This window comes from Danio rerio, chromosome 5 (genome assembly GCF_052040795.2).
Source record: "Danio rerio strain M-AB ecotype USA chromosome 5, GRCz13ab, whole genome shotgun sequence".
Taxonomy (NCBI): domain Eukaryota; kingdom Metazoa; phylum Chordata; class Actinopteri; order Cypriniformes; family Danionidae; genus Danio; species Danio rerio.
This window is the reverse complement of record NC_141025.1, coordinates 73,717,501-73,740,286: the sequence shown is the minus strand read 5'-3', so window position 1 is coordinate 73,740,286 and position 22,786 is coordinate 73,717,501. Positions and strand designations below refer to the sequence as shown.

The 22,786-nt window shown below is 33.7% G+C and overlaps 1 protein-coding gene across 3 annotated transcripts in view; it reads right to left on the bottom strand.

Moving 5' to 3' along the window:
- kntc1 (kinetochore associated 1) overlaps positions 1 to 22,786 on the bottom strand; it is a 77,249-nt gene that overhangs the window by 10,749 nt on the left and 43,714 nt on the right. For all 3 annotated transcript variants that reach the window (XM_087254298.1, XM_087254296.1, XM_087254297.1), the window contains 15 exons: positions 20,523 to 20,639; positions 20,284 to 20,393; positions 19,901 to 20,132; positions 18,646 to 18,735; positions 18,376 to 18,544; positions 15,957 to 16,015; positions 11,578 to 11,794; positions 10,719 to 10,792; positions 9,632 to 9,842; positions 7,578 to 7,690; positions 5,747 to 5,802; positions 5,491 to 5,569; positions 2,422 to 2,546; positions 2,129 to 2,264; positions 1,534 to 1,629 (listed from right to left, as the gene is read on the bottom strand). In XM_087254298.1, the coding sequence (XP_087110424.1) occupies positions 1,534 to 1,629; positions 2,129 to 2,264; positions 2,422 to 2,546; positions 5,491 to 5,569; positions 5,747 to 5,802; positions 7,578 to 7,690; positions 9,632 to 9,842; positions 10,719 to 10,792; positions 11,578 to 11,794; positions 15,957 to 16,015; positions 18,376 to 18,544; positions 18,646 to 18,735; positions 19,901 to 20,132; positions 20,284 to 20,393; positions 20,523 to 20,639 (1,884 nt within the window). The remainder of the gene's footprint in view (positions 1 to 1,533; positions 1,630 to 2,128; positions 2,265 to 2,421; positions 2,547 to 5,490; positions 5,570 to 5,746; positions 5,803 to 7,577; positions 7,691 to 9,631; positions 9,843 to 10,718; positions 10,793 to 11,577; positions 11,795 to 15,956; positions 16,016 to 18,375; positions 18,545 to 18,645; positions 18,736 to 19,900; positions 20,133 to 20,283; positions 20,394 to 20,522; positions 20,640 to 22,786) is intronic.

Below are 22,786 nucleotides of genomic sequence, written 5' to 3'. Positions count from 1 at the left end.
GCAATCTGTCATTTTAGACAATTTTATTCACTGGTAAAATCAGACATTTGCCATTTTCAGGTTATTCATTAATTCATTTTCTTGTCGGCTTAGTCCCTTTATTAATCTGGGGTCGCCACAGCAGAATGAACCGCCAACTTATCCAGCAAGTTTTTACGCAGCGGATGCCCTTCCAGCCGCAACCCATCTCTGGGAAACATTCACACACACACACTCATACACTGCGGACAATTTAGCCTACCCAATTCACCTGTAACGCATGTTTTTGGACTGTGGGGGAAAACCGGAGCACCCAGAGGAAACCCACGCGAACGCAGGGAGAACATGCAAACTCCACACAGAAACGCCAACTGAGCCGAGGTTCGAACCAGCGACCCAGCGACGTTCTTGCTGCGAGGCGAACGTGCTACCCCCTGCGCCACTGCGTCGCCATTATTAGATTATATTCAACAATATATAGGCTAGAGTAGTTATACTGACATTGTAAACATTTATTTTCACGCACAACTGTGTGTTCGCTATAAAAGAAAAAACATCAAATGCTTGCCGTAATCATAACTCTAAAACGCGATATGATCATTTAAATGAAGTGCACACTTTCGGTTTCATTTTGACATGTGCTTGTTCATACTTCACGCGCGGCTCTCAAACGATCACTCTGTGCCACAAACTGAATATTATTTACAACTGTATTACCTGTTACTTGCAACATATGCAGGTTCTGTTCACTAAAGTAGACGCGCGCGCGTCTATTATTAAGTAGAGCGCGCTCTCTCTCCGTGATAACAGCTTACGGTCAGCAGCTCGCGTCATGTGTGATTTCCCGATTGCGAAAACATCATTATATGAAGACAAAAATGACATTTTTAGGTGAATTATACCTTATAAATACAGTATGTGACTCATTCAACATCATTTTGAGGTGTCAATGTCACTGAGCAACCTATGTGAAACAATGAGAAGACTCGTGCAGCCGCCTTTTCTTCTCTCCTGAGCTTGAAAATATGATTGGCAGAATCATAAAAATGCTGGATTAAGATCATCTAGGGGGTCGAATCGAGATCGCAATCTTTTAACAATTAATTGTGCAGCTCTAAGCAGTTCTACATTTTTTAAAACCATTTTAAGGTCATAATTATTAAGCAATCTTTTTAGTTTTTTTTTCATTTGTCTACAGAACAAACCACTGTTACGCAATGATTTGCCTAATTACCCTAACTTGCCTAATTAACCTAGTTAAGCCTTTAAATGTCACTTTAAATTGAACTGATCTCAGTAGTCAAATATTATTTACTGTCATCATGGTAAAGATCAAATAAATCAGTTATTAGAAATGAGTTATTAAAACTATTATGTTTAGAAATGTGTTGAAAAAATCTTCTCTCCGCTAATAATTCTGACTTCAACTGTACATCCAGATTTTCTCTTATCTCAGAGTCAAAAAGTGATGGCTATCCATCATTTTAACCATACTTTCATTGTGTCCAATAACTCAAAATGTTTTGTAGTACTAGTAATAAACAGATGACTTACCATATTGAAGGATATAAGTTTTTGCAGAACACTGTTCCACAGCTGCAAGTCATAAACCCCATACTCCAAACAAAGATCTGCCACAAGACGGACAGCCTGAAAAATAATAATCACATGATACAATATGTAGTTTAACCAATCGCTGTTTAAAAAATCGTGAATTAGCCAAATAGGTAACATTTGACTAAATAGTTTTCAAGACACTAGTATTCAGCCTAAAGTGACGTTTAAAGGCTTAACAAGGTTAATTAGGCAAGTTAGGGTAATTGGCCAAGTCATTATATAACAGTGGCTTGTTCTGTAGACAATCAAAAACAAATATTGTTTAAGTGGCTAATAATATTGACCTTAAAATGGTGTAAAAAAATTAAAACTGCTTTTATTCCAGCCGAAATAAAACAAATAAGACGAAATCCAGAAGAAAAAACATTATAGGATAAACTGTGAAAAATTATCTCTGTTAAACATCATTTGGGAAATTTAAAAATAATAATAATAATAATTCACAGGTGGCTGAATAATTTTGACTTCAACTATATCTGAGAGTGCAGTGGGAGACAGATCTTGACTGTTCGTTTCAATATCTACATAGTACCTGAGGTTCGTTGTTGTGGTTTTTCCATAAACCCTTAATCATGCCTTCTTTGGGGCTGCTGATGAACATGTCCAGGGTATAAGGAATGTTCAGGGCCTCCATCTGGGCAAGATACATGTAACACTTCAAATAATATCTGTGAAAAAAGCAACATTAATGGTGAAAATTCATCTTGATAAAAATGAAATCATAAAAAGTGTGCGTTTCGCATTAACAACAGGTCACAAAATGCAGTTAAAGGTCAATTCTTATTATGCTAAAAATGTGAATGTAACATTATTGATGCTGCTCACTTGATTTTGCTGCTAGGCTGGTTGGAAAGTGTCTCCAGAGTGGCAGCATCTGTTAAGTGTGTGAGACAGAGCAGAGCACGACTGCGGTGCTCAAAGGTCAAGCGAAGACCTGATCCTCCCAAGGGCTGGACAGAAACACCAATATAAAGCAGTTTACAGCTTTACTTCTTTCCCACAAACACAAATGCCATGACAGTTCATTAAAAACAAAGACATTTACTTTCCTGGTAAGACTGTGTCAAATTTTACACTGGTTTCTTTACAGGGCTCATACACATTTTAATACTAAAACTCCATGACTTTTCCAGGAGTTAAATAAATTTGCATGACCTCATGTTTCATGTGATGTCTACCTACACGTGGTAACCACAATACATGTTCAAATTTATTACAGCAAATTATAAAAACACACAAAAATCTATTTAGTTGAAATGTATCTTTATATCTATGTAAAATGTATTAAGATAATGCTAACACAGCACTAATAATATAGTGAGCATACTTATGCACTATTCTACGCCATTTTGTAGTATAAATAGTTTAAGTAGTGCGTTCACACTGAAAACTCTAAAAATAATAAGTGCACTTTAATTACCCGGATGATGCACTCATTCAGCCGGTAAAATGAAGTGTGGAATGATGGATACTTCACGCACTCAACGACCGCTGGTTTGCTTACGTAGCGGAAGGGGCGGAGCTATCAGACACACATGTTGAATAACTTTATTTATTTTGGATGGTGAAAGCAAAATTCTCCTACGAGAGTGATTATAGCGCCTCCCGATGGTGAATGCGGCAATACTCACGGCAGGTATTATCTGATAATTCGGTCGTTTATTTCACTGATTTGGCGACCGTCAAACGTCATCAGGGAAACGGTTTGAATTTCCGCTTAGTAAAAAAACATTATTGTGCCATTTGGGACGACACTACATACATATACTATCCTGTTGAGTGTGTAAGTGCATAAGTACATAGTGCATGAGTGCATAGTGTATAGTGTGCCATTTGGGACGCAGCTTATGTTTTTGGCCAAGGATCAGAAAAGAAGACACCTAAACTACACTCACTTTATTAGGTACACCTGTCCAACTGCTCGTTAACTCCAATTTCTAATCAGCCAATCACAAACTCAATGCATTTAGGCATGTAGACATGAGTAATGTAACATGTTTTTTATATAGTGCATTTATTGTGTATGGCCATACACCCAAAGCACTTCACAATCATGAGGGGGGTTTCTCCACACCACCACCAGTGTGCAGCACTCACTTGGATGATGCGACGGCAGCCACAGGACAACGGCACTCACCACACACCAGCTATGGGTGGAGTGGAGAGACAGTGATAGAGCCAATTTAGTGGAAGGGAGGCCATGATGGGTAAGGGCCGATGAATGGAATTTGGCCAGGACACTGGGGTTACACCCCTATTCTTTACGGGAAGTGGGATTTTAATGATCACAGATAGTCAGGACCTCGATTTAACATCTCATTCGAAAGACGGCGCCCACTGACAGTATAGTGTCTCCTTCACTATACTGGGGCAACAAGACTCACAAAGACCACAGGTTGAGCACCCCCTGCAGGCCTCACTTACACCACTTCCAATAGCAACCTAGTTTTCCCATATGGTCTCCCATCCAGGTACTGGCCAGGCTCAGCCCTGCTTTAGCTTCAGTGAGTAACCGGTCTTGGGCTGCAGGGTAATATGGCTGTGGCATACATGATCATATACTTACAGCAGGATAATGCACCATGTCATAAAGCGCAAATCATTTCAGACTGGTTTCTTGAACATGACAGTGAGTTCACTGTACTCAAATGGCTTCCACAGTCACCAGATCTCAATCCAATAGAGCACCTTTGGGATGTGGTAGAATTCGCATCATGTATGTGCAGCCGACTAATCTGCAGCAACTGTGTGATGCTATCAAGTCAACATGGAGCAAAATATCTGAGGAATATTTCAAGTACCTTACTGAATCTATGCCATGAAGAATTAAGGCAGTTATGAGGGGGTCTAATCAGGTACTAGTACGGTGTACCTAATAAAGTGGCAAGTTCTAAAACTTTGTGGGTTTTTCCGAAACTTTCAAAAATGGTATCAAAGACTAACATCTGGTCGTTTAGGACTGCCATTGTGGTAATCTGATAAAAGTTTATCTATACACGATTGGGAAACAAAATGTCCCTTTTAAGTTCTCGACACTTTTTAAGTTCTCCCTTTTTAAGAACTCGACAATGTAAGGTGTGTTTCCCTTCTTTAAATATACTGAAGCCTTATAAAATCTTGCTGGTGTGAATTCATTGACCAATGGCATTTCAAGTGTGTGAAATTTCCAAAAAGGACAGGCTCCTCATTCTATAAAGATGAAGCCAAGCTCAGTAAAATGTTCAAATTAAGCTCATAAAATTATAAATATAGAAATAAATAAAACATAAAACTTTTTTTGATGTGTATGAATTTCTATTCATTTAAAATTAGCTTTAATTTTTATGTTGTAGATTTTTGTGATGTTTTCCATTTAAACATTATTTTTACTATATTTTAGAGATTTGCAATACATGATATTTGAGATTTTTTTAAAGGTCACATCCACACTATCTTTTATTTTTAATTTAATTTAACATTTTAATTTTGATGGTTAACAGTAAATGATGGATTAAGGAGCACTAGTCAGGGAGATTTGCCTAAATGAACCTCGTCTTACCTCACGCACTTTTTAATCAGTTGCTGGAGAATGCAGTAAATTTTTGCAGTAATTTCACAAACATATTTATATATTCATATTTTTTTGTAAAGCCGTAAATTAGGAACTTTAAGGCTCTTTAAGGCTCATGGCCAACTCTGTGGTTCTCCTACAATACATTTACAGCAAAAGACCATGTAGTTTCCTAGTAAAAACCGTAATTTGACACTTTTAAGAAATCCCAGGCTAACACTTCAGGTTTCTTCTCGGTTCGGTTTGTCTTTACCACAGAATGCTTTTGTAGACCTATTTATGATGAAGTGATTCTGCACTCCTCCCAAGCACTTGCAACGACAGGATCAACAAAGTCTGATTACCCATGTCTGTGAAGTCAGGACAGGACTGAGCAAACGGGCACTTATATCCATGGGGTGCATCTGCAGCAAATAAACAACTCTGCACAATAAAAAATAGGAAAGCAAAAATATATATCAGGGATATCAGACGACTTTCTGTTACAGAAATGTTTTTTAATCCACTAAAAAGCATTACATGATATTACATGGTGTAGTAGTAGTTGTACTACTATTACTACTACTACTACTAATACTAATATTTATTTTGAAGTGGTACCTCATGAGATCAGGATCATCATTTACATCAGTCACATTGTCCTGATGATTGATGTCCTACAAAACAGACGGTATGAATTTAAGTCTTGTCTGATAATTAACCTTCGGAGTAAATTCACCAGGAGAAATGACATGTGATAATCATTTCATATAAGCAGTACACAGAATTCAAAGCTACCACATACCAAAGTTCACACCAAAAGCAGTCAGTAAAACTTTAAAAAAAGAGGCATTGTGCATTAGAGTAGGTGATGTGTTTAAAGAGAAAAAAGAGATTGCATTCCAGAAAATGAGATATCACAGCTTATCTATTTACATTTACTTTTGGTTAAAGGTGCAGTAGGTGAACTTTCATAATGCTAACAGCTTAGCATAAATCTCTGAATCACAGTCCCTCCCCTGCCGTCTAGAGCCACGCCTCCTGAAACACGAGCACAGCAAAAGAACCCTCTCTCATGTGTTAAAAGTGACTAGTGCTTGTCCGGCGAGCAAGCCAAACTGACATGCGATTTCAGAGTGAATATTAAGAGTTGCATGGTAAACAATACAGGGAGAGACTAGGCGGAATAGCGGTGTTTACTTGTGTTTTGTTGGTAAACTAATTAAAATCTACATTATAGATGCTGTAAAAGGTCCCTTATGAAACTGAAAATAGTCTTATCAATCTTTTATCGGAAGATTTTAGTGGCTGAACAACACTTCTGTGCAGATATAACCCATTTGTAACAACATCTAACATTACATCAGCTTTGCATGAAGCTAAAACAGTTTTAAAACAGAACATTACCTGTCTACGAGAAACCCTTCAGACATTGTGTTATCCTTTCTCCAGCGTGCAAAGGTAACTACAATATTGATTCAGGTTTTTAAGAAGTTTTGATTAAGCAGGTTTTCACCGATCGCGCGCCCTCTCTCGTAAACGCGTGGGACCAACTGCGGTCAGCGGAGATGTGTATAAACAGCTGCGCAGTTGTTCAAATCTGCATTTGCTGACAGACAGATTGGGCTACTTATCGGAATTATGAGAGATGTCGCTCCGACTCTATTTAATTGGATGAACATTTTATAGTTTTATGCCTTACCCAAAATATAAAAATACTTTTAGATCATTTACTTGAATCATTACTATTAGAATGTGAAGAGACTTTCAACCAGCACAACAAAAAACGCTTCTGAAGACAATCACCTACTGCACCTTTAAGAGGTCTAGAAAAATGAACTCAGGTAAAGTAGTTTTTACTTAGGCCAAATCCCAGTTCTACCCCTTAGCCCTTCACCTTATCTCTCATTTTGCACTGCACGCCAAAGGGTAGGGGTGCCCCAATTCTTTTTAGCTTGAAGACATAGGGCTAAGGGGAAGGGGTGAATAGCCCTTCGAATGAAGATTTTTCAGGACCACACTTGAAACCAAGGGGTAAAAAAAATTCCCAGAATACACCAGCCGCAACGGCAATATTGCTGAACCCGGAAGTAAGGAGATCCACAAAATTGTATTTTTTGTCATTATTACAAATTTTTATGACAAACGAACACGTTTTAATATATTCATAACCGCATTTGTGTTTTTTACCATCATGAATTTTTTTTTTAAAAACGCTTGACTTCGCGATCTATAATCCCTATTAATAACTCCTGTACAGCAGTCCCACAGCATTCTGACACTCGAATACCCTGTCAATAATGTCTAGTGACTGTCAATTGGCATTTTACAGTGCTTGCTATAATGAATTGAGGAAAGAGAACATCATGAGATATCACAGCTTATCTATTTGCATTTACTTATGGTTAAGATGTCTAGAAAAATGAACCTAGGTAAAGTACCATATCCATACCTTGCCATTAGACTGCCCTGTTTGACATAACCACTTCTCCAGAAGAATATTCCGGATCTTTAGAAGATCAACACTGTTGATGGAGGCGATCTCGCTGGCCACGCTATGAATATCTGATCAATTACAGAAAAAGGGGGTGGAGTTAACAAAAAAAAGTCTGTCTCTACACACACACACACACACACACACACACACACACACATACTATACAACATTGCTTTGGTTGTGTTTGGGTTTGATGCACCAGCATACACATTGATACAGACTATCTTTTTTTTTAACAACAACAGTTAATAACAGTTAATAACAGTTAATAACAGTTCATTTCTTGCGACTAAAATCAATTGAAGTGAATGAAACTGGAAGTCTCAAACCAATGAAGGTCCAATAGTAAAGGAATAAGGAAAATACTGTACTGTTTATCCATACCAAGTTTGTATAGCTTTTATTTCAATGCTTTTTTTACATTTGCTGTAAATTTTAGCTCAGTTTTAGTTTGTTTCATTGATGGTTTTGTTAGTTTTTGTTTATTTTTTATTTTATGAACACATTATTATTTAGTTTTTATATATTAAGTATGAGTATTACTAATTGTAGTTTAACAGGTAACAGAACACATCTATAGCTTTGACCAAAACAAAGTTTAGTGTTTGCACAGCTTAAATCAACTCTTGTTCAAATCTTTTAGTAACAAAAGTAAAATAATCGTTTGAACAGACACTGAACCCAAAACCAAACAAGCTAAAAATAAAAACTTAAATAGAATTTGAAATTAGAAAGAGTTTAGACAAAGTTCTAAATTGTAAATGTTAATAAAAAAAAGCAAAGTTTGCAAGAAAATGTTTTTGTTGTAAAAGCGCCATCTACAGGTTCTTCTCCAAACTGCCGGAGGTCAGAATGTTTTCCACCAGAGAATAAGTGCTTAATATTTTGGAAAAAGTTGTTTTTTTATTTTTTTTTTATTAGTTTTAATTGTTTTTTTTAGAAACATATAACCAGAGGGAACAAAACAAACAAATAAAAAAATAATAATACATACATGCATGCATACATATAAACGTATATAGGCAAATATATCCATTCCACATATGTATGTATATACATACATAAAAATCTATAATTACCCCACCAAAATAAATAAATAAAATAAGTATAAAATAAAATATAATAAAAGGTTCACAATAATGCATAACCTCTAGAATTATGTAAATGGTAAATAATAAATAATTATATTGTCGTTGTGGAGAAAGCCAGCCATTTACTCCATTTCTTTTCAAAGATCGCTAATTGTAATTGAAGTTTATTTGTAATTTTTTCCATTTCTTCACTCTGCTTTAAATTTGAACCATTGATCTTTAGTTGGTGGGTCTTTCTTAATACCATTTCCGGGTTATAGATTTTACTTGTTGCGATTTTGGAAAATGTTTATTATTATTTTATTACAGTTACAGTTGAATGAAAAAAAAAAGGTTATTAGTTCTCCTTTTTTAAATGTTTTATAAGTGTTGTTTAACAGACCAAGGCCATTTTTACAGCTTTTCCTATTTTTCTTCTTGAGAAAGTCTTATTTCTTTTAGTTTGGCTGGAATAAAAGCAGTTTTTAAAAACATTTTAATATAATTTCCTCCCTTGATAATTTTGTTTTCTATCATCTACAGAACAAACAACTGTTGTCCAGTGATTTGCCTAATTATACAAACTTGCCTAGTTAACCTAATTAACCTAAGCATTACAACTCAATACCAGTATCTTGCAAAATATTTTAAAATAGTAAAATATTATGTACTGCCATCACAGCAAAGACAAAAGAAATCAGTTATTAAATCTATTAAATTTAAAAATATGTTGAAAATATATATTGTCTTTGGTAAACTTCACAGAAGGGCTAATCATTTTGACATTAAGTGTAGTTTTTCAGTCACTGTTATTAGTTTCAGTCAGTTTTAGGTTTCAACTTTATTGTGAAATTTGTATTTAACTTCAGTTAATGAAAATGTTTTGCACTTACAGTTTTAGACTCAGCTTTCATTTACTGAAATAACCTTGATTCATACCAGGGTAGGTCTGCCCAGCAGGATTTTTCATCCGGTCCAGCACTGAGCTATGCTCAAAGAGAGCTACAATGAGACGTCCAGGCAGTCCTGTGAGTTTAAGGAGCTCTGGAGAGCCGAGCTGAGATGAAAGAAGAGCGTTTTCTGTGGCCGATCGCTGATATTGCAACTGCAGCTTGGAGATCAGAGCTTCACCCCGAGCCTGCAGACTTTCCTGGTTAAACACAAACAAGACATGCTAGTTGAAGAGACAGCAATAAAGTACAATGATATCCCAAATAAATGAAGTGCTTTTAATCAGTGTTGCCACAATACTGGAACTTCGATGCGATACCTTAAAAAATATTGATATTCGATACCATTTTGGATACTGCAAAGACAACACAAAATTGTTTATACAACTCTGCATGTCAGTGCTTTACAAAATTAATAGTATTGAATAGTATTAGTGCATTTAATTAGCACTGCTGGTAGCGATACCAAAAGCAAGATTGCATCGTTTTAAATACTACAGTATCGATACTTTTCAAAATATCAACATTTTTACACTAGATTCAACTTATAATTTGAAATATTATGGCTTTTACTCTTTATCCATGTTTAGCTGCTTTGACACAATCTACATTGTAAACAGCAGTATAGAAATTAAGATTAATTAAAAAGATGAAAACAAAGGTGGACATCAGATCATTCCAAAATCAACTAATAACAAAGAATAGGTGTAAAACTAAAATGAACATTGCAAAAACAACAAATTTCCCTTCATGTTTTGACAAATAAGAGGTCATTGAAGTATAAAAACATTCAGTGAAAGTGTCTAATACCACTGTTGGACGGCTCTGAGAATCAATAATATAGAGCATTATTACATTAAATTCATTGCTGGTGAGTCTCACATTAAAATGCTTTTTAAAATGTCTCTGAAACCTCATAAAATAAGATTAGCCAAGTAGAAAAGTCTGTTTACCGACTGACTCCATTCATATTTCCCTATTTATCAAGAAAGCATAACAAATTACAGACGATACATTTGCAAAGTGTAGTGTTTACCAAACAATAAATGTATATTTTCTTTGAGAAGTCAACATACCTCCAAAGTATCAGACTTTAGCAGCTTGTGTACAAGATCCAGGCTAAACTTTAGGAAATCAGTCTTTACTGCACCTGGAATCAAATAATGATTATGATGATAAAAATGATGATGATAATTAACAAAAACAATAAGCAACTAACAACAATAACAATAACAACAATTGTAATTATTATTATTATTATTATTATTATTAAAAACATGAAGTTATCATTATTATTTATTATTATTATTAATTTTTTATTGTTGCCAAAAATAATTATTAATATTACATATTATTAATAGCATTAACAATAATAATAAAGTAATAAAAACACAACAAAACATGATTATTATTATTATTATTATTAATAATAATAGTAATTAATATTATTCATGATTAACAACAATAACAATCGCTAATTTAAACAATAAATATTTATAATAATTATTATTGTTGCTGTTATTTATAATAACAATAATAATTAATAATAATATTAATACACTAATTAAAATAAATATTTATAATAATAATTTGTATTTATATTACAACCATTGCTAAAATAATAATAATTTTTTATCAAAAACTAATAATTATTATCAATAATAATAATTATTATTATTATTAATAATCATAATAATTATTAATGTTGTTATTCATAACAATTATTATTATTATTAAGTATATTTATAAGTTTTTGTATTTGTTTGTATTTATGATCACAATGCCTTAGCTCATGTACACATCCTCTGACACATCATACGCGAGGGAAAAAACATTTTGTAACACGTTGGTCTGCTCCTCACTTAATGTATTTTCTAAGTCAATATTTGTCCACGGGTGTCAGTACAACGGTGTCGATCCCATCGGCCGGCTCACCTGCTGGAAGGTCCTGGGCGATTTTATGTACTGTGGCGGCAGCCAGTTCCAGATTCTGAATGCAAAGCGCATGCTGAAACACACTATCAGTCACACTGCACAACTCCTTGCTGGAGCCAAGATGTTGGATTTTCTTTGTCTGGTCCATGAGCAAAGGCAAGAGACTCTTCTTGAACACATGGTTTACGGCTAAAACATACAGCTTATCCAGATTAACCTGGGGAAAAAAAGCACACTTTAATTTGGTCCGTTTGTTGAATTTAAGTTTCATTGCAATTAATTCTCAATAGATTGTAAGTAGACTGTAAGGTTGGGGTTTGGGTAAGTTGACATGTACCTTTAAAGTTTCTTATAGTCAGTTAAATGTCTGTCTAGCAGCAGTATCAACAGATATTAAGCAGACAGTCTACTAACACTCAAATGGACCTTCAAAATATTGTGTTACCTAAACAAAATGGAAATCTCACTTTTGTTTAGTTGATATTATGTTATTAGGCAGTGGAGGATAACGGTTTCAAGGGTCACCTCAGTTTGGAAACCACTACAATTTTCTGCTAAACCTTTTTTTGGGGGGGTTACCTGTTCTTTACAACTATTTTATGTACTGTAGTTTTTTAGGGCAACAGTATCTCCAGCAGAACAGGACCATCCATATCTAAAGCTACTGTCCAGCCCACGATTCAGGAAACAATTAAAACAAATCACTTATAAACCTATATCCAAAAATGCTACGGTGAACAGTGGCTTAATGTATATCCCCAAAAAAGAAAGATATCCAAAGATGCCTTTTCAAGTTGTAAAGAAATCAGTGTTTTTCAAACTAATGAAGACAGAAGTCAGTGATTTATTTCAATTATTTAGCCTGACATGTTTACGGTTTCGAAAAATTTGAAATGTTTCCAAAAATAAAATATATTGTGTTCAATGGGGGGAAAAAATGTTGTTGGAATATGTTCCAAATATGTCGGATGAACATAGAGCAGTAATTAAAATAGCGTGAAACCCTGATGATTTTTCCTCAAGGTTTTCATACCGTAAAAATCTTATACTGGCCAGCCTATGCTATATTCATGTGCTGTAACTTCTAACCCTTGTCAAATTTGTTTTGTATATACTTATAGAATTGTGCAAATAACACCCAAAATAACCACCTGAAAAAATCAGGTCAGTTCTGTCCGCTTTTTAAGTTCAAAGCATTTCTCCCACAAACAATATAAAGCATGTCTATGTGAGAACTAAGGAGTCTGTGGAAACATTTGGAAAGAAAAATCAAAAAATATAATGAGGTAAATGTATTAAAGCTGTGAAGTGGGTTATGAATGGAAGTTAAATAACATAAAACAGTAATACATGTGTAATATCCTGAAAAAACAAACAAACAAAAAAAAACTTAGAAATGTTAAATAAAAATAATAATACATGTAGGCAAACACTGTTACAATATGGCCTACATAAGGTAAAATTTCAGGTTAATATTAGTGTATTAATATAGTTAAATTTTAACTTATTTGATTTATTTATTTAAATCACAGTAAAACTGAACAAATATAATTGTTATTGTATGCTCTGCTATTTGTTGAATTTAGAGTAAGATCTGAAGCCCAGTTTGATTAGTTTTAAACATTTTCCAATGACACAGAATGTTTAATGACAGCTAGGATTGTTTGTCATAATTTTTGTGAACACTGGACCATCGGCTATTTAAAGAAAAAAAATAAAAATAAATAAATAAAAATTATATATATATATATATATATATATATATTGTGTGTGTATATATATATATATATATATATATATATATATATATATATATTTATTTATTTATTTATTTATTTATTTATAAAATAATAATAGAAAGCTCAAACGAACTGCTATTTAGCTATTTTGGGGTGCAAAATGGTATTTATGAGGCACAAACCCCCAAAATGTGGATTTGTTTTCATGAAACCAGATAATAATTAAAATGAGAATTTAATACTTACGTTATATTATGCAAGTCTGGACTTTTATCCTTATAAGGGGTCTGCAGGTTGTCTGGTAGTACCTATTACATCTACTATACTATTACAGCATTTCTGCAAGTCAAATTGAAGACTTTAAGACGTTTTTAAGATCATCAAAATGAAATTTCAGACTTACATAGGGCTAAACGCTTTTAAATGGCGCCTAAAAAGTGCAGAAAAAAATATTTGCACTTGCCCCATAAAATAATAATTCTAAAAAAATAATTCTAGTTAGTTACAGCATTTCTCAGCCAAGTATTATATTTATATATTATATTTTAAAAGCAGATCCTGGTTGCCTAGTTGTATACTTTCTTTTTTTTCAATATAACTTTAAAAAAACTCTTAAACTAAACTAAATGTTATTAAACTAAATGTATGCACATATGTTAAATTATATTTAGTAAATTATTATTATTTTTTAAGATTTACTTTCTATTCTTTTATTTCCTAAAATGTTGTTTTTGAAACTTAAGGCATTTTAAGCCTTTTTAAGACACCGCAGACACCCTGAATTACTGTAATTTCATTGAAATATGACCAAACCTTTATTTCAACTTACAGTCTAATCAGTTTCAGTATTAATAATTTTATCTATATTGTTTTCTTTTGATGATATGAGGTCTAAAACCTCAAAAACTAGTACACTGGCAAGGCAGGTACTGGGAAAACAAAATGCTTGCTTGATAATCTGTGGGTTAAAACACCCCTCAGTGGCTCAAAGCTGCAAACGCATCTACAGTACACAGCAAAATCCTCAGAGTTAAATTTACTCAGTTTACATTTAGATTTGGTCCCTCTCTAAATTGAGTTAAAGTTACTCAAGTTAATGAGACAATGAAAGGATTAATTAGGTGATGGTTGAGCACTGATGATGAGCGCCTGCTGTTATAAAGCAGAAACAGAAGAGAAACACAAAACTACAACTGACTTTAGTCACAGCCTTAGATGAAATCAGCTGAAATATAATACATTGAATTTCATAAAATCTCAGCAGAGGATCAAATCAAACAATAAGCAACTCCACAATCAGCAGCTTTACTTATTACCAACCTGTTTGCAAAATGAAGAGCAAAAGCGCGTACTGGCCCTCACTGCACTCTTTTTTTGGTCTTATAAAAACTTTAAAGAACAACTGTGATATGTTGCATCATAGATGCGTTCAACAACACATATATTAGTTTTTAGACATTTTATTTTTAAGGTGTACTTCTAAATGTAATTATTCATCTAGTGGCTGTGTTATATTATTTAATTACATGTATTTAAGTCACGATTTACCCTATTGGTAGGGCCAGACGGAATCTGCGGATGTTTTTTGCTATGTATTTCTGCGGAATTATTTTGGGAGTATCCAGCGGAGTATCATAACCAAAACCTTAATATATTAAATAAAAAGTAACAAATTACTGAATAAAAACTACAACATTCAGATTTACACATTTACTCAAGTAAATAAACAGAATTAATGATGGGCTAAAAATCTGCAGAAATCTGCGGAATTCTGCGGAAAACCTGCGGAATTCTGTGCGCGAAGATTCCGTGTGGGCCTACCTTTTGGCATATTACCTGCCAATCATTAAGATATGAACTGCTTATAAGCACTTAAAGTATGATTTTAGTCTACATGGCTAACAGGTTAATCCTATGCAATACCTAAACCCAACCACTACCTTACTGTTAATAAGCAACGAATAAGTAATTTGAGCGAATAGCTTATTGTTTAATAGGGTGAATTGTGACTGAAAATAAAGTATTAATGTATTACAATAGTCAGTACAGGATATGTGTATAACAAGGACACTTTCATTTTTAGTTTGGAGTTAAAATGGTGAATGCTTCAGTTAAATAGCTGTGTTTTTGTTCTTCTATTGACCTTATTCTAAAATGCGGAAGTGCGCCTGTTTTCGCGATTGTCTTAGAACTTCCGATTCAGTCGCCTATGGGAGAAATGACTAGGAATAATAAACGGCAGAAAACGGTCAAACTACTTGCTCTACAAACAAATGTTTGCATGACTATACAGACCAAGTTGAATAATATAATAAAAAAATATTAAATTGCAACATCAAGCAGCGTAACGAGCAGTTTTAAATGTCAAAAAATGAATGGAAGTAAATGAGACCGGAAGTTTCAAGCCAAAAGATTCAAATGGCAGCGCCCGCTCGTCGGCGGAGAATTAGGTGAATATGTTGCATGTGTTTGGCTGCTTGTAATAACAAAGGTAAATAAACTATTATTCACATATTTTTACTGTGAAAATATCATTTAAATATTTCATTTATTAATTAATCTATTATAACATGTTTAGCGGAAATAACAAAAAAGTCAATAAAACCAACAGCAGCAGTAGCTTTTTAAAGCATGCATTACCTTCATTAATTTACAGATGAGAAGAAGTGTTGGTAAAGTCTCCTCGCTAAGTTCTGGAGCTGTGAGCACACAACAGGGGAAAAACAGGACAAGGAAAACATTAATAACGACAATAACAATAATGGAAGAGTAATTTAGGACAAATTCAAAGCTGAATGAGATCAACCAAAAGTTTTATACAGTGCTGAGTTGTAACTGATTACATGTAATCTGGATTACATCATCAGATTCCAAAAATTAAATACTTGTAATTAGAATACTTTACATTGTAAAAACACTCATTAAAAGATTATGGATGACATGATAGCATATTCTTCACCCAATGGAAGTAGTTTATTCTAATCCTTCGTCTGTCTTTTTAAAAACTCGTAAGTTTGTTGACTAACTGGTGCACACTTCCTGACAAAAGTCTTGTCGTCAATCCCAGTTGTACTAACTTGACTTTTAGTTGATCATTTCGAAAATGTGGCAGAAGGTAAATTTTTCTGCTGAATCATCCGTTGAGCTGCATCCCAATCATCACACATACTGCAGAAGACCTACTGGAACCTGCATGGACCCAAGATTCTCACAGAAATCAGTCAAGTTTGGTGAAGAAAACAACATGGTTTGGGGTTACATCCAGTATAAGGGCGTGCGAGAGATCTGCAGAGTGGATGCAAATTCTTCAGCAGGATAGCGCTCCTCATCCTTCAACCTCCATATAAAAGTTCCTGAAGGCAAAGGTCAAGATCCTTAAGGATAGGCCAGCCTAGTCACCAGATATGAACATTATTGAGCATGTCTGAGGTAAGATGAAGGAGGCACTGAAGATGAATCCAAAGAATCTTGATGAACTCTGGGAGCCCAGCAGGACTGCTTTCTTTGCCATTCCAGATGACTTTATTAATAAGTTATTTGAGTCATTGCAGAGATGTACGGATGCAGTCCTCCAAGCTCATTTTTCCACTGCAGCATGCCTTTATATTCTATACTGTTCATTACTTCTGTAAAGTAAGACTTTTGACTAAGCAAAGTCAGACCTCACTGTCCTAATTAAATAATTAAAAATCAAGGCATGATCATATTGTATTTTGGTGAAAAGTGTTATCTAGAGGCTTTTGCCTTTCATATAAGCCACTTCTGATATCAAATGATCAACTAGAAGTCATGTTATTACATGACTTCTGTACATATATTCATATATTGTAACATATACACTTGTAATCATGTTTATCTATCTGCACACTACTGATTATTAATAGCAACCTGCACATATATTCATATATTGTAAATCTGTTCATAGCTTATCCAACCTGTATATAATGTTCATAGTACATCCATCTGTAAATATCACCATAGTTTTCTATAACTGCACTTTATAACTTATTCCTGTATCCTGCACTTGCTGCTATTGCACTGCTGGTTAGACCTAAACTGCATTTCGTTGCATTGTACTTGTACATGTGTAATGACAATAAAGTTGAATCTAATCTAATCTAATCTAAAAATTATTTGTTGTTCCTAAAACTTGGATAGGCGACAAAACTTTTGTCAGGTAGTGTATAATTGACAATTCAATGTAATAATACAAAATATCATGTAAACTAACTGGAGTGGATAGAAATCAAATTAATACAGACCATCAAAGGATCGATTTATATATATATATATATATATATATATATATATTAGTGGTGTAACAATTTATCGTTGTACGATTTATTGCGATGCAAAAATATCTCGATATGCATCGTGGCGTTATGACGATTTGATTACGATATGACGTCCGTTTTCTCTTATTAGTTGAGCTGTTTGCATTTTCCAGAGACAGGCCTGTTTAATATATTTTCTAAAAGAAGGTTCAGTTTAACAAGTTGAAACAAAAGAAATACATAAAAAATAGTTTACTTGGTAAAATTTGCATTTAAGTTAAATTTTCAATTTTTATTCCAAATATCGTGATACATATCGAACCGTAAACATTATATCGTGATACACATCGTATCGTGAGCTGAGTGTATCGTTACACCCCTAATATATATATATATATATATATATATATATATATATATATATTTTTTTTTTTTTTTTTTTTTTTTTTTTTTGTGCAGTTGTCTGAAACCCTGATGTAAATGTAACATTTCAGTTTTATGAAAATGTTATCAAGAAATGCAACATTTTATTTCTCTTATTTATATCAGTAAGGTACGTTTAAGGGTGTGTTTTAAATAAGTTAGAAACAAAGTAACTTGAATTTCAGTAAATTCCTAAGAGTAACCTAGACGGTGTTTACTAACTACACCTACAGTAATTAACTACACCTTCAGTACGTGTAATCTGAAATGCAATCAATCTGCAAGTAATCTACCCTCCACTGTGGGAACAGTACAGTTCAGTGAGCTAAACAGCAAAACCTTCATCACCCTGATATACATACAGACAATTTTCCAGAAGGCATGGCTGCTCTGGAAGAGCAGATGAAAAGGCAAGCGAGTGTTAGCTAGAGCAGTGGGTTCAAGACTGTTTTCCAAAAGATATGAGCTCTCAAGGTCAGTGGGGGGAGATATTCGTCTATGGGACTTTAGGTGCTGGAGTAATCCCACCATCTTAAAAATAAATCACACATAACACAAATAGCATTAAGCCATACAAGATTTTATAATGAAACTTTTTTCTGAATGACATATTTTACAGGAAATTGACTTACCTGACCAAGAGGTATAAGGGTTGTGCTCTCATCAGCCATCTGAATGGTTTTAAGCACTCGTTCTATCCACTCATAGTTGTATGGATTTAGCTGTACAAATCACATTCAGATTAGTAAAAAAAAATGCATACCATTAGGTTAAACTCTACTAAACAAGATGGAACAACAAACTGACATGCGTTTAAGAAAATACTTAGTTAAACTGCAGTCACTCAACAATTTTCTGTATATGGACTTTCATTAATTCCCAAGCGAATACAGGAGACTGAAAGCACAAGCTTGTGCATAGTTGCTTTGTACTTCAATACTTTCAAAAGTTTGGTTAGCTTTGTTAAATTTTAGCTGATTGACCAAGAGATGATTGATAACAAAAGTTTGGCCTCTTGATTCAATTTAAAAGAAGCAAATTTTAAATGTGCAGAAATGCAACTTTGCAATAAAGCAAAGTAGATTGCATAGTTTTACATTTTGAACGCATTTAAATAACAATCCACTTCTTTCGAAAACAGGCAAGTTTTACAAGTCACCTAGAGTTAAACAGTCGAGTTTTACCATTTTTTTACCAATTCAGACGATCTCCGGGTCTGGCGGGATCACTTTTAGCTTAGCTTAGCATAAATCATTGAATCAGATTAGACCATTAGCATCTTAGTTTAAAATCTCACTTTAAAATGACCAAAGAGTTTCATTAATTGAAACAAAGATCGATTAAATTTTTAAAAAATGGTAAATCTCAACTTTTTGACTCAGGGAGGAAAAAATTGCCTATTTGTAAAAAAAAAAAAAGTGAGGTGTTTCTTTAAATGTTGAATTATGCATGTTTAACGTTTAGAATGCATTTAAACTACACTTCACTTCTTTTGAAAACAGGCTCATTTTACAAGTCACCTGGAGCTAAATAGTCATGTTTTATCATTTTTTAATCCATTTAGAGGATCTCTGGGTCTGATGGGATGGCTTTTAGCTCAGCATAAATCATTGAATTGGATTAGACCATTAGCATCTTGGTTTAAAATCTCACTTTAAAATGACCAGAGAGTTTCAATAACTGAAACAGAGATAGATTAAATGAATAAAAAAACTGTAAATCTCAACTTTTTAACTCAGGGGGGCAAAGTGAGCCTATTTGCAAAAAAGTGAAGTTTTACTTTAAATGTTGAATTATGCAATTATGTTGCGTGTATGTCTATAGCACAAAATTATGAATTTCATATGAAACATTTTTTTTAATGAGCACAAATATGTGACGCAAAACCTTGGTTAAAGCTGTGTTGAGGCTGATCACAAGGTCTTTGGTAGAACCGAGCTGAGGGATAATCTGTAGAGCGCTTTCGAGCATGTCGTCTTTTCCTCGCAGTGACTCTTGAACTCGTAGGGAACTTTCAGCATCACCTTCTTCAATCTCCATCTCGTACCACCTGTCCTCCTGCAGTAGCAGAGTGGTTATGTACAGATTGATAGCAGAATAGCTGTCCAGTCCAAAAGTGCTGCAGAAAAAACATAATGCAATTGGTTAATCGAAATGGGGTAACACCAATTAATAAAAAATATATATAATTAGTAGTCTCCAGTATTAAAACATAAAAAGAAACAGATTCTGTAAACTATTACAAGAAAAACATTGAGTGGTTAACTTGCCTGCAGTAATGCAGTATGATGTCGGGAGTGATGTTTTTGTTTTTCACAAGTGTAGGAATCAAGTTTCTCTTGGTCTCTGTGCACTGCCTAAACACAGACTGGATGGAAACCTATAGACAGGACGTATGTTTTTATACACAAATCCGGCCATAACACCTGTGCTTTTGATTTGATTGATTATTAAATTACTTATAAAATGTATCAGACTTATTAAATGCGTAAATAAATGTACCACTGACCCCTAGTCTGCCGAGCTGAACGCCCCACTCTGCATCAGTGATGACAGACACAAACTTCCCCCTCTCCTCTTCATCCTTATACAAAAAACTTACATGGGCTCCCACCATCGCAACAACCTAAGGAAGATAAAACAAATATGCTTATATTACTATTGAATAAATCATATTTTCTAAAGAATATCTGATTGGCGTAAACACATGCTGCAGTTGGCCTAATCTAAAGCATTTTAACCCTCTACTGCACATATTTTGATGGCACATGACAAAAATGATTCAGCATCATCTCTTGTTTCTTTTGGGAACATTTCATTGTTAAAAGTTTTTTAGTTTGAACCCCCACCCCAATTCCTAAATATTTTTTGTTGCCTGCATTATGTAACAATGGTACAAAATCATAGAGACACTTCTTTACATATCATACAGTATATCAAACATCATGAGAATATTCAGAGAGCAATAATAATTCACAAATATTATTCAAATTGTCACAAAATCATTAATAGGGAAGAACACATGAAACATACATATATACATTTATATATATATATATATATATATATATATATATATATATATATATATATATATATATATATATATATATATATATATATATATATATTTACATATATATATATATATATTTATATATTTACATATATATATATATATATATTTATATATTTACATATATATATATTTATATATTTACATATATATATATATATATATATATATATATATATATATATATATATATATATATATATATATATATATATATATATATATATATATATATATATATACAGTTGAAGTCAAAATTATTAGCCCTCCAATGAAATTTGTATTCTTTTACAAATATTTCACAAGTGCTGTTGAACAGAGCAAGAAAATTGTTTTCACTGCATTTCCTTTTGTATTTTTCTTCTGGAAAAGGTTTTTTTTCTTTTAGTTTGGGTAAAATAATATAATATTTCTTTTTAAAGTAAAAACTGCCAAGGTCAATATTATTAGCCCTCTTAAGTAATTATTTGTTTGATTGGCTCCAGGAAAAATCTACTGTTGTCCAATGACCTGCCTAATTACCCTAACTTGCCTAGTTAAGGTAATTAACCTAATTAAGCCTTTAAATTGCACTTAAAGCTTAAAACTGGTGTCTTGAAAAACAAATAGTACGATAATGCATTCTGTCATCATGACAAAGACAAAAGAAATAAGTTTAGACTTGAGAAAAAAAATTGTTGAGGCTCACAAAGAAGGAGAAGGATATACATGTTTATCAAAGCGTTTTCAAGTGTCAAGAAGTGCCGTGAGAAGTATTATCAAGAAGTTTAATGAGATCCACACTGTGGAGAACATGACTGGCAGAGGTAGAAAGCGAAAGATTTCCAAAACATTGGAAAGAAAATTAGTAAGAGAGGTTTCTAAAGACCCAAGAACAACTGCCAAGACAGTAGTGAATGACTTAGCCAAGTCTGGAACTAATGTCTCAGCAAAGACGGTCACTAGAGCCCTGCACAGGAGTGAACTGAAAGGTTGTCGACCAAGAAAGACTCCACTTTTAAAAAAGAGACACCAAGCTAGACTGAAGTTTGCCAGGGACAATCTAGAGAAAAATAATGAATACTGAAAACATATCTTTTGATCAGATGAGACAAAACTAGAGCTCTTTGGCCATAGAGATGTTGCCTATGTTTGGAGGAAGAAGGGAGAGGCATTTAATCCAAAGAAAACCATTCCCATAGTGAAACATGGCGGTGGGAGTATAATGCTATGGGGATGTTTCAGTGCATTTGGAACTGGGAATCTTATCAGGGTTGAAGGAAACATGTAAAAGGAAGACTGCCAGAAGATTTAGAAAAATAACCTCAAACAGTCTGCAACAAAACTTGGTTTGGGTCGACGTTTTGTATTCCAGCATGATAATGACCCAAAGCATACCTCACTTCTAGTAAAAAACTACCTCCAACGGAACAAAGTGAAAGTACTTGACTGGCCTGCACAAAGCCCAGACTTGAATCCAATCGAAAATCTGTGGGGGACACTGAAGTCTAGAGTTCATGCCAGAAGACCAACAAATCTGGAAGAGCTTGAGAGATTTGCTGAGAAAGAATGGGCTAACACTCCTCAGGAGACATGCTTGAAACTTGTTGAGAGCTACAATAAACGACTGATGGCTGTTATCAAGCAAAAGGGTTACACTATTGACTATTAACATCAGAGGGCTAATAATTTTGACCTCCAAGCTTTTTTTATTTTTG